Raw genomic sequence first — 14,061 nt, forward strand, 5'->3', positions numbered from 1 at the left:
GGTTCAAGCAATTCTCCTGCCTCAGCCTCTGGAGTAACTGGGATTATGGGTAACCACTACCATGCCCAGCTAAGTTTTATAGAGACAGGTTTTCACCATGTTGGCCAGGCTGGTTTCTGACTCCTGACCTCAAATGATCTGCCCGCCTCACCCTCCCAAAGTGCTGGGATTACAGGCGTGAGCCACCGTGCCTGGCCCCAGTGATTGTAAGTGAGATGTCAACCATTGTTAAAGCAGTTAATTGCTGTACCTAAACATGTCTACATGTTCTAAATATTGCCTTTAGCCCTGTGAACAAATCCATAATCTATATCCTTATCAATATCGTAGTTAATGCATCACTATGTGTGTGTGTCTATGTGTATGTATGTATATATATACACATACATATTAATGCATACTTTTGCTAATAATGTTTTCACTTTAATAGATGTTAGTTGATATTTGAGCTCTCCTACAATCTCCTAGCAGATAGTGAGGGATCACTTAAAATCTATTTTAAAAAAATACAAATAAGATCTTTCACATACATTCTCATTTGACCCTCACAATAAGCTTGTGAGGTAGGCAGCACAGATATTCTTCTCATGTAACAGTCGAGGAAAGTGAGTCTCAGAGCAGTTAACTGATGTGGTGCCCCAGGTTCTACAGTTAGTAAATACTTTGTATTAATATCAGTTTTTGACCTAAAACTTCAACACCCAACTTACCCTCATGCTTGCCTTATTCTCAGAAATAATGAAGGTAAAATGAATTCAAGGCTAGAAAAATGCTTTGAGAGAAAAATCACTGTAATTATACTTAGAAAGTATGATTTTTCATGGTATTATGGCTCACTCCCCTTCTCATCCCAACTTGTATGTGAACCCCAGATTTTATATTGCCTCTGTTCTGTGCTTCACTAAGCAACTAAATAAGGCGGGGAACAGTGCGATTCTGTTTAAAGTTATATAAGTTACAGTTGGAGTAACTGCTATCATTAAGCAAATTGAAAACAGCACAGAAAGGCCAATGTGCAGCTAGGCTTCACTAAAGCACAGAGCAAAGCAAGGCAAGATTATCAGATAGGGCATGATAGCCTAGAAGGAAAACGTGGTGTCAGATTTCTGACTGGCACACACAGTTACGTGGCAGACAAGAGTTTTTTGTTCCACACTATATAAACAAGAACGGAAGATTCATGGGAACCCATGCAGAAGTATCTTATGTCACACATACCTCTCCAGCTGCCTACAGGGAATATAAACAATAGTGTCATCGTCATTTTAAAGAATGGCTGTACCTGTGCTCATTTTTAAAGCTACACCAAGGATTACCTCCATGCTAAACTTCATTGGCAAAAATACAACCAGTACCATAATTCTTCATCAGACTAATAAGCAGAATATCTTTTAAGATGATGAATTAAATGGCTGTGTTTAGTTTTTTTTCTTTTTTTTTTTTTTTCCACTTTGGATTCTTCTGCTTTAAGACTCTAAACAATTTATATTGAGTATTTATAGATGATTCTAAGTGTGTTTATAATAATAAAGTATGATAGGTGAATGTAATATATTAAAAGAATTCTATAGCATCTAGCTAGAAAAGATTATATAATATACAAACTATTCAAGTTATAGAAACCATTTTTTAGCGTGTTTTCAACTGAGAAGAATCCTATCCAGCACACTTCTCCTGAGGTGGTTCATATTTATCTTTCATTCCTGTCAATTCTAAGGGAAGCAGTTCTATTTCTGGATTTTCTGGGGTAGCAACTCCTAAGTGATGCGTTAAAAAAACAAAGCAGTATTAGGTTTCTCTGGTTCTTTTCGTAAGGCTACCAACACCTTTGTTCAGCACCTGGGACCTCTAAGCACCTCTAGAACTGCTTGATCTTGAAGTTAGCAATGTTCTAATGGGCCACAGTGACAGTTGCAATGGCCTAGCTGGCACCTGAGACCTTGACTGGTGGCGGGCTTGGAGTGCACTACTTATGCCAAAATCTAAATTTTTAAGATTTCTGTTGGCTGGAAGGAAATAGACCCTTTTGTAGCTACCTTAAAAAAAAAAAAAAAAAGAGTTCTATTGTTGCATAGAAGTGGTGCTATCCCCATTTCTGATTTTTTTAATAAATAGGAGATACTTTGTGTGAAAGGTGCAAGACTTGAAGTTCGTATGTTAGAAAGTCTGAGTGGGGTTGAGAGGTGGGGAGAAAAACAGAATTAGTTTTCACCTGGGCAAGAATGAGATCACTTTGCCAACCAAATCTCTGTAGCACCCATGTGCTAACCTGTGACATAGGCAGAGCTGATCATGCTGTTTTTCAGTTTTCCTGTTACACATACAATTACATGTATGTATGTGCTATGAATGACTCTCTTTCCAGTAGGAAAATAAAATCAAATGTTTCTCAAAACTTGAAGTTTTGGAACCTAGTTATTCATTGTTCAGATTGGAGGAAAATACCTTTAAAAAAAAAAAAGAAGGCTGAATGCAGTGGCTTATGCCTGTAATCTCAGCACTTTGGGAGGCCATGGCAGGTGGATCACATGAGGTCTGGAGTTTGAGACCAGCCTGGCCAACATGATGAAACCCTGTCTCTACTAAAAATACAAAAAATTAGCTCAGCGTATGGCAGATGCCTGTAATTCCAGCTACTCAGGAGGCTGAAGCAGGAGAATTGCTTGACCCTGGGAGGCAGAGGTTGCAGTGAGCCAAGATTGCTCAACTGGACTCCAGCCTGGGCAACAATAGCAAAACTCTGTCTCAAAAAAAAAAAAACCAGCAGGGCATCACTCTGTTGCTCAGGCTGGAGTGCAGTGGCATGATCTCAGCCTCGACCTCCCCCTGAACTCAAGTGAATTGTCTCATCTCAGACTCCCGAGTAGCTGGGATTACAGGCAATGTGCCACCATGCCTGGTTGTTTATTGTTGTTGTTGTTTGTTTGTTTTGGTAGAGACAGGGTTTCACTGTGTTGCCCAGGCTGGTCTTGAAGTCCTGGGCGCCAGCATTCTGCCCACCTTGGCCTCCCAAAGTGTTGGGATTATAGGCGTGAGCCACTGTGTCTGGCCAGAAAATGCTTTTTAAGTAAGCTAGACCTAAGTTACTTTTTGCAAAAGTAACCTTGAGCCCAAGAGTTCAAGGTTACAGTGATTATGTATTCTAATCTGTCTTTTTTCCTTTCAAATTGTGCTTCAACTCACTCTCCCTCGAAACATATAAGAAACCCATAATGGCCTTGGTGTTCCAAGCAAGCTTGGCCATTTATTCTTTGTCTTCTAAAATCTCAATCAAGTTACCATATTAACATGAATATGTAATTTTGTTTTGTTTTGCTTTTTCTGTGCAGCCTGTTTATAATTTTGTCTTAAACATTGTACTCTGCCCCATTGTTTTCTTTCCACCTTAGATACATGATTCCTTAACCTGACCTAAGAAGATATTTTTCTCACTCTCTTATACATAATCTGTATATATTCCCCTGGTTAAGGATGGCTGTGCTGCACCTTGCCCAATAGCTGAAGTGACTTTGATATTTTTATTATTTTAATTTTTTTTTGCATTTTTTAAAATTGCATTTTAGGTTTTGGGGCACATGTGAAGAAGGTGCAAGATTGTTGCATAGGTACATACATGGCAGTGTGATTTGCTGCCTTCCTCCCCATCAGCTATATCTGGCATTTCTCCCCATGCTATCTCTCCCCAACTCCCCACCCCCTATTATTTAAATTTTTATTTTTTGAGATAGGGTCTCACTCTGTTGCCCAGGCTGGAGTGCAGTGGCACAGTCACAGATCACTGCAGCCTCAACCTCCTGGGCTCAAGCAGTCCTCCCAACCCAGCCTCCCAAGTAGTTGGGACTACAGGTGTGCACAACCAGGCCCAGCTAATTTTTTGTGTATTTTTGTAGAGACAGTGTCTCACTATGTTGCCCACATTGGTCTCAAACTCCTGGGCTCAAGTGGCCCTCCCACCTCGGCCTCTCAAAGTGCTGGGATTACAGGCATGAGCCACCATGTCTGGATAGACTTTCAAGGTTACAGTGAGCTATGATTATGCCACCACACTCCAGCATGGGTAACAGAGCAAAAGCCTATCTCAAATAAATAAATAAACAAAAATAAAAAAGACCTAATCCTAGCACTTTGGGAGGCTGAAGTGGGAGAATCATTTGAGCCCAGGAGTTTGAGATCAGCCTCGGCAACATAGTGAGACCCCATATCTACATAAAATTAAAAAATTAGCCAGGCATAGTGGCACATGGCTGTGGTCCTAATTACTCAGGAGGCAGAGGCAGGAGGATTGCTTGAGCCCAGAAGGTTGAGGTTGCTGCTACACTCTTGCCTGGGAATAGAGGGAAATGAGAGAGACCAGCCTGGCCTCTCTCATTTAGCTGAGATTGTGCCACTGCACATGCTTGTTGTCCTAGTTATTCAGGAGGCTGAGGCAGGAGGATTGCTTGAGCCGGGAAGGTTGAAGCTGCTGCTGTACTCTAGCCTGGAAATAGAGGGAGATCCTGTGCTCCCGTCCCCCAAAATAAGGGTACAAGTCAACATTTTCTAAAGCAATAAATGATATCCTAAATAATTTTTAGTAATTTGTTTAAAATTTTGTTAAAAAATACATAAGTATATTGTTAATTATATCATTTTATTGTTTCTATTCTTAAATAATGTAGCATGTTTGCATTTCTGGTTGATATTTTCTGTTCATTTTGTTTCTTTTCTTTAGTTTCATGCTATGGATACATTGTATAGACACAGCTATGATTTGAGCAGTGCCATTAGTGTCTTAGTACCACTGGGAGGACCTGTTTTATGCAGAGATGAAATGGAGGAATGGTCAGCCTCTGAAGCTAGCTTATTTGAAGAGGCACTGGAAAAATACGGCAAAGACTTCAACGATATACGGCAAGATTTTGTAAGTAGAAAATTATGAGTAAAATAAAATGTTGAGATGGGAATATTCTGTTTTAGAAAGCTGGTAAACCTTACAGTATTCATTTAGCAAGCTTGTGAGTTAGTAATTTTTATCTGCTGAAAGTAAAATGAAGGTCAGTCTTGTTTTTTTTTTAAATTTTTTAAATTTTTTATTTTTTTTAAGCTAGTCAAGTGAAGCAGTGGAAGTAGAGAAGGAACAAAGAAATCTGTAACTGGTTGTGATCAATTAGTTGTAAACACCACTGCACTCGGACCAGCCGAAGCCCAGTCTTATAACGGGAGAAACTGTTAATTGTTTGGAGGAGTAATTAAGTAATTAAGTAATTGTATCAAGCCAGGCGTGGTGGCTCATGCCTATAATCCCAGCACTTTGAGAGGCCGAGGCGGATGGATCACAGGCCAGTATTTTTAGTAGAGACAGGGTTTCACCATGTTGGCCAGAATGGTCTCGATCTCTTGACCTCATGATCCTCCTGCCTCGGCCCCTCAGAATGCTGGAATTACAGGCGTGTGCCACTGTGCCTGGCCATATATTTTTTATTATTAAAATTTTTTTCTATCAGCTTTACTGAGGTATAATTGACAAATAGAAAATATATATTTTCAAGGTATACAATATGATGATTTGATATATATTGTGAAATGATTACCACAGTTAACACATTCATCACCTCACTTATTTACTCTATGCAGTTGGGTAAATGTACGTACTATAGTAAAATGTACTTTGTTTTATCTTTGTGGATTTTAACCATGCTGACTGCCCCCTAGGTCATGGTTGTTGAAGGGCCTGTCGATGTTAAATTTGTTGTATTTTGGAGACTGGAATTGGCTACCTATGTCGAAAACCCTTAAAGTAAACAGGATAGAATGTCAGAGTGTTAATATTAACTGCTCAAAAGGTTTTGTGTTTTTTTCTGGTTGTTGGTGTTTTTAAAATTCTTATCCCCTCTTTCCTTCCATACTTATAAAAGTAATATATAAACCTCGTGGGAAATAAAATGCATATAATGTTATTTCCTATAATGCCATCACAGGTACATGATGTTGTTGGGGCACTGTATTTCTTATGACATGAAGTTTTAAGAAGTGTCCTTTTAGAAATTGTCAGGTGATATATGCAACAAAAAGTCTCCTGGGCTTCCTCTGCTTAAATACTAGAGCTTTACCTAAGTAAGCTCCAACTTGTGCTGTCATATTTTGTTAGTTCAAATGCAAATGGATACAGCCACTTTGGAAAACAGTTCACTTATCAGTCAGGATTCAGTTAGAGAAAAAAGACCACAAAGACAGGTATGGCATGATCATAGTTCAGTGCAGCCTCAAACTCCTAGATCCAAGTGATCCTCTTGGCCTCAGCCTTGCACATAACTGGGACTGCAGGCATGTGTGTGCCACCATGTCTAGCTAACTTTTTTAAAAAATTATTATTTTTTGTATAGATGTCTCAACATGCTGCCCAGGCTGGTCTTAAACTCTTGGGCTCAAGTGATCCTCCTGCCTTGACCTCCCAAGTTGCTGGGATTACAGACATGAGCCACCACACCTGACACATTATTGTCATTTTTTAAAACGCCATTATAATACGTTTGTCGTAGCATTTCATTTTGTTTTTAATTTGCATTTTCCCTAAAGATTAATAATAACCATCTTTTCATGTGTTTCATTGCCCAACATATGTCCTTGATGTGAAATATTTTTCAAAATCTTCTGCTTATTTTAAAAGTTGGCCTTTTCTATTTGTTGATTTTGAGAGTTTGTTATGTATTTTGAATTCAAGGTTTTTTTTTTTTTTTTTTTGGTCACATTCTCTCCTAATCTGCAGCTTTTGTACATTTATCCTGTGTTCTACAGCCTTGTGAATGTCTTGCAATAGTTATAGTTGGTTTTTTGGTAGATTCTTTGGGACTTTCTGTGTAGACAATCATGCTGCCTACACATAAAGGGCAGTTTTGGTTTTTATTTCCCATCTATATGCCTTTCGTTTATTTTTAGTTATTTATTTGCCTATTGCATTGGCTAGCATCCCTAATACAGTGTTCAAAAGAAGTGATGAGAGCAACATTCTTTTCTTGTTCCTTATCTTAGGGGAAATTCATTCATTTTTTTACTATTACATGTGAGATCAGCTGTGATTTGTGTTGTTTTTGTATGTGTTTTTTAATGATGAGCAAATTCCTCTCTAAGTTTCTAAGTTTTTTTAAAAAATCATGAATGATGTTGAATTTTGTAAGATGTGTTTTATGCATCAGTTGTGATTATAGGATGTTTATCTTTTTGTCTTTTGATGTGGTGAATAATACTGATTAATTTATGATTGTTGAAAACAACCAGTGTACCTGGCTTATGACTTCAACTTGGTTATGAGGTTCGTTTTAACGTAGTGCAGAATTTGATTTCCCAATATTTTGTTAAGGATGTTTGCATCTGTGTTTTTGAGATTTATCTTTTTAAATTGACAAACTAAGACTTAATATGCATTTATTGTGTGTAACATGTTTTGAATCTATGCTAATAATTAATATAGACCTTTTAGTTCCTTGTAATGTCTTTGGATTTATTTCAGGCTAATGATGTCTACTTAGAATGAGTTGGAAAGTATTCTCTTTTCTGTTTTCTGGAACTGTTTGTGTAGACTTAGTCCTTAAATGTTTGGTTGAGTTCACTAGTGAAGAAGTCATCTATTTTTGGAAAATTTTAAAACTATGAGGTCATTTTATTTAATAGATATAGGTCTTTTATTGTTACCTCTTTCTTCTTGAGTGAGTTTGGTAGTTTGTCTTTCAAAGAATTTGCCCCTTTTATCTTAAGTTGTCTAGTTTATTATTATAAGATGTTTATAATAGGAGTTTAGAATATTCTCATGTTATACTTTTGTGGAGTGTAGCATGGATCTGTAGTTACATCTACTGTCTCATTCCTGATACTGGTAATTCGTGTCTTTGTTTTTCTTTTTTCCTTATCAGTCTGGCTAGGAGTTTATCAGTGTTGTTGAACTTTGCAAAAAACAAACAAACAAACAAAAACTCAGCTTTTGGTTTGATTGACTTTTCTCTATTTTCTGTTTCATTGATTTCTGCTCGTGTCTTTATTACTTCTTTCCTTTACATTGCGTTGGACTTAATTGCTTTTTCTTTTCCTAGTATCTTATGATTGAAGCTTAAGGCTACAGATGTGGTAACACACCCTGTAGTCCCAGCTACTTGGGAGTTCGCAGAGTGAAGCAGGAGGATCACTTGAGCCTGGGATTTTGAGGCTGCAGCATGCTATGATCATGCCTGTGAATCTACTGCACTTCAGCCTGGGCAACATAGCGTTACCCCATCTCAATTAAACAAAAAGATTGAAGTTTACATCATTTATTTGAAACAGTTCTTCAAATATAAGCACTTAATGGCAGTACAATAATGAGTTCAGCTTTGCTTGAAAAACTCAGCTGTTACTTAAAACGTATTTCTTTTTTTATGCAATTCACTTTTTTCTTTTTATTATTCAGTACTGTAAAGGTGTCTTTCTATCTGACGGACCTAATTTCTGATGAGAAGTTATTGTGATGTGATGTTTCTTTTGCTCTGTCTTCAAGATTTCTGTCTACTTTTGGTTTTTAGCATTTTTACTTCCACAATGTGCCCAAATGTGTTTTTCTTTTTCTTTTTTTTCTTTGTTTTGTTTGTCCAAATGTGTTTTTCTTTGTAATTATTCTATTTGTAATTATCTGAGCACCCTAGAGCTATTTTCTTCCCATTAATTTTGGATAATTCTTAGCCATTTTCTTTTTAAACATTTTTTTAAAATAATTTTTATTTTTATTGGTTCATAGATGTATATAATTATGGGGTACATGAAACTTTTTTTTTTTTTTTTTTGGAATGGAGTCTCTCTCTGTTGCCAGGCTGGAGTGCAGTGGCAAGATCTTGGTTCATGGCAGCCTCCGCCTCCTGGGTTCAAGTGATTTTCCTGCCTCAGCTGCCTGAGTAGCTGGGACTATAGGTGCACGCCACCATGCCCAGCTAATGTTTGCATTTGTAGTAGAGATGGGGTTTCATCATGTTGGCGAGGATGGTCTCAATCTCCTGACCTCGTGATCTGCCCACATCGGCACTCCCAAAGTGTTAGGATTTCAGGTGTGAGCCACCGTGCCTGGCCTATGAAATATTTTGATACAGGCATGCAGTATGTAATAATGACCTCACGGAACATCTCAGACACACACATACACACATGTGCATGCACACACACACACACACACACCAAAACCTAATAATAAGCAAACTACATTTTAACTTCATTCTCCTTTTTAACTTTTTGTTGATTTTCTATGTCATATTGTACTATGTTTTGGAAAGTTGTTGTAGTTATTTTTGATTGGCTCATCATTTAGGCTTTCTGCTTAAGACAAGTGTAGTTTACATACCACAATTACAGTGTTATAATACTCGATGTGTTTTTCTGTGTACTTTGTTTTACTAGTGGGTTTTGTACCTTCAGATGATTTCGTCTTGCTCACCAACATCCTTTTTATCTGATTAAAGAACTCCCTTTAGCATTTCTTATTGGACTGCTCTATTGTTGATGAAATCCTCCAGCTTTGTTTGTCAGGAGGCCTTTATTTCTCTGTCATGTTTGAAGAATATTTTCACTAGGTATACTATTCTTGGGTACAGGTTTTTTCCTTCAGCACTTTAAATATGTCATGTCACTCTCTCCGGGCCTGTAAGGTTTCCATTGAGAAGTCTGCTGCCAGCAGTATTGGAGCTCCATTATAGGTTATTCGTTTCTGCTTTCTTGTTGCTTTTAGGGTCCTTCCTTATCTTTGACCTTTGGGAGTTTGATTATAACCTTCTTGAATATTGATGTTGATATTTTTCTCCAGGTTTGGGAAGTCCTCTGATATTGTCCCTTTGAATAAACTTCCTGCCCCTCTTTCTCTACCTCCCCTTTAAGGCCAGTAACTCTTAAATTTGCTCTTTCACGGCTATTTTCTAGATCGTGTAGGCGTGCTTCATTGTTCTTATTCTTTGCTTTTTTTCCTCCTCTGACTGGGTATTTTCAAATAGTCTGTCTTCAGGCTTAATAATTCTTTCTTCTGCTTGATTATTGGGTAATCAGAGTTACACTATTGAGTAACTCTGATGCATTTTTTCAGCATGTTAATTGCATTTTCAACTCTAGAATTTCTGCTTGATTCTTTTTATTTCAACCTCTTTGTTAAATTTGTCTGACAGAATTCTGAATTCCTTCTCTCTGTTATCTTGAATTTCTTTGAATGTCCTCACAGCTATTTTGAAATATATATATATATGTGTGTGTGTGTGTATATATACGTGTGTGTGTGCGTGCGTGTGTGTGTGTGTGTGTGTGTGTGTGTATGTATATATATATATGTATGTTTTTTGAAGACAGAGTCTTGTTCTGTTGCCCAGGCTGGAGCGCGGTGGTGTGATCTTGGCTCACTACAACCTCCACCTCCCAGGTTCAAACAGTTCTTGTGCCTCAGCCTCCCAAGTAGTTGCAATTACAGACGTACACCACTATGCCCAGCTCATTTTTAAAAATATTTTTAGTAGAGACAGGGTTTCACCACGTTGGCCAGGCTTGTCTTGAACTCCTGGCCTCACGTGATCCTCCCACTGTGGCCTCCCAAACTGCTGGGATTACAGGCGTGAGCCACTGTGCCCTACCAGCTATTTTAAATTCTCTGTCCGAAAGGTCACATGTCTCTGTTTCTCCGGGATTGGTTCCTCTTGACTCATTTAGTTTGTTTGGTAAGGTCATGTTTTCCTGGGTAATCTTGATGCTTGTAGATGTTTGTAAGTGTCTGAGCATTGAAGAGTTAGGTATTTATTGTAGTCTTCACAGTCTGGGCTTGTGTACATCCTTCTTGAAAAGGCTTTTTAAGGGACTTGGGCCCCAAGCCCAATATCACTGTGGTTTTTGCAGACTCAGGGTGATCCCTAACTCAGGCTAAAGCTATTTAAATACAGTTTCTAAAACAGTGCTGCAGCCCCACCTGTAGCTCAAGAACTTTCCCAAGTAAATCATAAAATGTTACCAGGGCTGGTCACAGTGGCTCACTCCTGTAATCCCAGCCCTTTGGGAGGCTGAGGCAGGTGGATCTCCTGAGGTCAGGAGTTCGAGACCAGCCTGGCCAACATCTTGTCTCTACTAAAAATAGAAAAAAATTAACCAGGCATGGTGGCATGTGCCTCTAATCCCAGCTACTTGGGAGGCTGAGGTCAGAAGAATTGCTTGAACCCAGGAAGCGGAGGTTGCTGTGAGCCGAGACTGCCCCGCCGCATTCCAGCCTAGGCAACAGAGTGACAGTCTGTCTCAAGAAAAAAAAAGTTTTTAAGGAAAGCACTTTCTATAATAGCTTATTTTCATCTCATTTTATTATATGTTAACATAGATGATATATTGATTTTTTTTCAGCTTCCTTGGAAATCATTGACTAGCATCATTGAATATTACTACATGTGGAAAACTACTGACAGATATGTGCAACAGGTAATTTTTTTCATATTGCTACCAATATGGTTGCATTAAACTGACTTTGTTTATATTTTAATATTTTTTTATCATGTACTAATTTTAAATTTGTTTACCTTTTTCCAGACTACTTTACTACATGATTTCATGTCTTTAGGATATTATTTAGGATTTTAATCATAATATTTCCTTGACTTCAGTATGAATTATGATAAATATTTTGGAGAAATACCACTAGAGAGGCATTATTTTCCTTGGATTTGACTGGTACTTCATTACTTTGTAGTTCATGGGAATTACCAAAGATGTGATGTTAATGCAAACCTCTTGAACAAATTATTTTTATGAAGAATTGAAAATTTAGACCAATGTCATCAGCCATATAATTTGATATATTTTTAAAGATCTTCTGAAACCTCTTTACATGACATTTGTGTGGATATGTCCCCGAAATCTGTGGCCTTAACTGTAGTAATCTTACTAGTATGGTGTTTTGGTATGGTACATAAGCTTTTTCTTAAATTATTTTAAAAAATGGAATAATTTAATTTTTGAGTCCTTTTCAAATATCCTAAATGCAGGTAATATTACCTCTGGGGAAAGGTACATTTTCCCAAAATGACTTTAGCCAATACTTGTTATATTTGTATAGGCATGTATCAGAACTGATAAAGAGGCAAATATATTTAACAAAGACATTATTTTTCCTATATATGTAGGTTATACAGTGGCAAGTGTTGGATGCTATAAAAAAACATCTAAGAATCACTTTTTAAAATATCATAGTGAGCTGGGTGTGGTGGTGTGCACCTGTATTCCCAGCATTTTGGGAGGCCAAGGCAGGAGGATTGCTTCAGCCTAGGAGTTCATATCCAGCCTGGGCAACATAACAAAACCCTGTCTCTAAAATAAATAAAAATGGAAAAGAAAGCAAAAGTACTATGGTGAATTGTTGAGGTCACGAATAGTGAATAGATACCCATGGCTTGTTGAAAAATTTTCAGTGTCAATATTAGTATAATTTGAAAAGTAAACAACTTAGGTATAGATCAGGGTGATGCAGTCTGGAAACCCGTGTTATTAAAATCACACAGAGTTTCTAAAGATGGAGCTGATGTTATCAAGGATGGTTGAAAAGTAGATAATATTCTTTTCAAAAATGTCAACCCTGTTCTAAAAGTTTCAAGTTGTTCCCCTAAGTATTTCTATTTTCTCCTCATTGGGAAAATAGAAGATAGCCTTAAATTCTGGTTTGTCTTATTTTTGGACATCGACCATATGTTATTTTACTTCTCTATTTGCCTTCATTATCATCTTGGTCAGTGTCTGGATTTGATTACATAATCTCTTTCCCATTCCTTTCTCTACATATGGCTCCTAATTGGTTCCACTAAAATATGTGAATTCAGCTGAGGTTTAAAGTTTACTGTGGATCTCCCAACAGTTGAGAATAAATGCTTATTTAATTCTGCTTAGAATAGCTAACAGTTACTCCTCTTGCCTGGACTTTGGAAACAAATAATCTCTGAATATTTTTCTAAAAGCAGAGAGAGAGAGAGAGAGAGAGTATCTCTCTCTCTCTCTCTCTCTCTGTGTGTGTGTGTGTGTGTGTGTATTTTCTTCTAGAAAGGCAAATAAGAAATAAAGTAGAAACTAAATTTGAAAAGTAAAAACGGCTACTTTAAAGGTCCTGTTTATTCACTCATAGAGGAATGGAAAATGGAGTTACTCGTTGCTTCATTTTTAAACCTATGGCTAAAATGGTATTAATACTTAAAGTTTTGTACCGCAGAATCTAGTGACTTTTCTTTGATGTTATTGCAGTTTAAGAACATGCATATGAAAGAAAAGCTTGTCTTAACATTGTAATTTTTGAATTACACTTTAATACATATTTTCTTGTGAAATTTTAAGAAAATGAAGTAGTAATAATTAGGCATTGCATGTAAAATGTTTTATTCATCTTTTTAATTAGAAACGTCTAAAAGCAGCAGAAGCTGAGAGTAAACTGAAACAAGTATATATCCCAACTTAGTAAGTAACTGAAATCTTTTAAAGTATTTCTTATGGTCTTAATTTTATCATTGCAGAATGTCATTTTGTTCAGTTTAAGCAAAATTTGAACTTTTGTGTATCTTTCTTCATCTACAAAGCATGAGACTTACTATTATACCACTGCAAGGAAAAGGAGCCAGTGAGAGAAATCTCAAATAGACTAACCTAAAGACTAGAGGAAGAATGCCATGCACTATACTTTTATCAAATCAAAGCTGCAGGGAAAGTGTCAGAAAACTAACCTCTAAAATGCTATATTATTTGAAGCAAATGTGTATCAGAAAGCAGCTTTTCTAACTACAGCTTTTGTTTGGGTAATGCATACTGCTAATTGGAGGTTTGTTTATTTGGTTGAGGATTTTACATTGTTTTCTTGGTTCTAATGGCAATTAGAACCATACTTGGTAAATGTGTGATAAATAATGGAGAAGTTTTCATTGTTTTGTGTGTCTAGTGTTCTATCATTATTATCCTTTGAATTCAGAAATCATTGTCATATCAAAATGAATGGCAATTTTTTCCCCATTGCTTTGTTTTAAATGAGGCTGGGTGTGGTAGCTCATGTTCATAATCCCAGCACTTTGGGGGACCTCACCT

General features: G+C 37.1%; 1 protein-coding gene across 2 annotated transcripts in view; it reads left to right on the forward strand.

Moving 5' to 3' along the window:
• The window catches only part of MTA3 (metastasis associated 1 family member 3), a 138,859-nt gene that overhangs the window by 64,295 nt on the left and 60,503 nt on the right, over positions 1–14,061 (forward strand). For both annotated transcript variants that reach the window (XM_032239420.1, XM_032239421.1), the window contains exons 6-8: positions 4,712–4,900; positions 11,353–11,427; positions 13,385–13,443. In XM_032239420.1, the coding sequence (XP_032095311.1) occupies positions 4,712–4,900; positions 11,353–11,427; positions 13,385–13,443 (323 nt within the window). The remainder of the gene's footprint in view (positions 1–4,711; positions 4,901–11,352; positions 11,428–13,384; positions 13,444–14,061) is intronic.

The sequence above is a fragment of the Sapajus apella genome, unplaced genomic scaffold (assembly GCF_009761245.1).
Source record: "Sapajus apella isolate SASKATOON/1434 unplaced genomic scaffold, GSC_monkey_1.0 scaffold44, whole genome shotgun sequence".
NCBI lineage: Eukaryota > Metazoa > Chordata > Mammalia > Primates > Cebidae > Sapajus > Sapajus apella.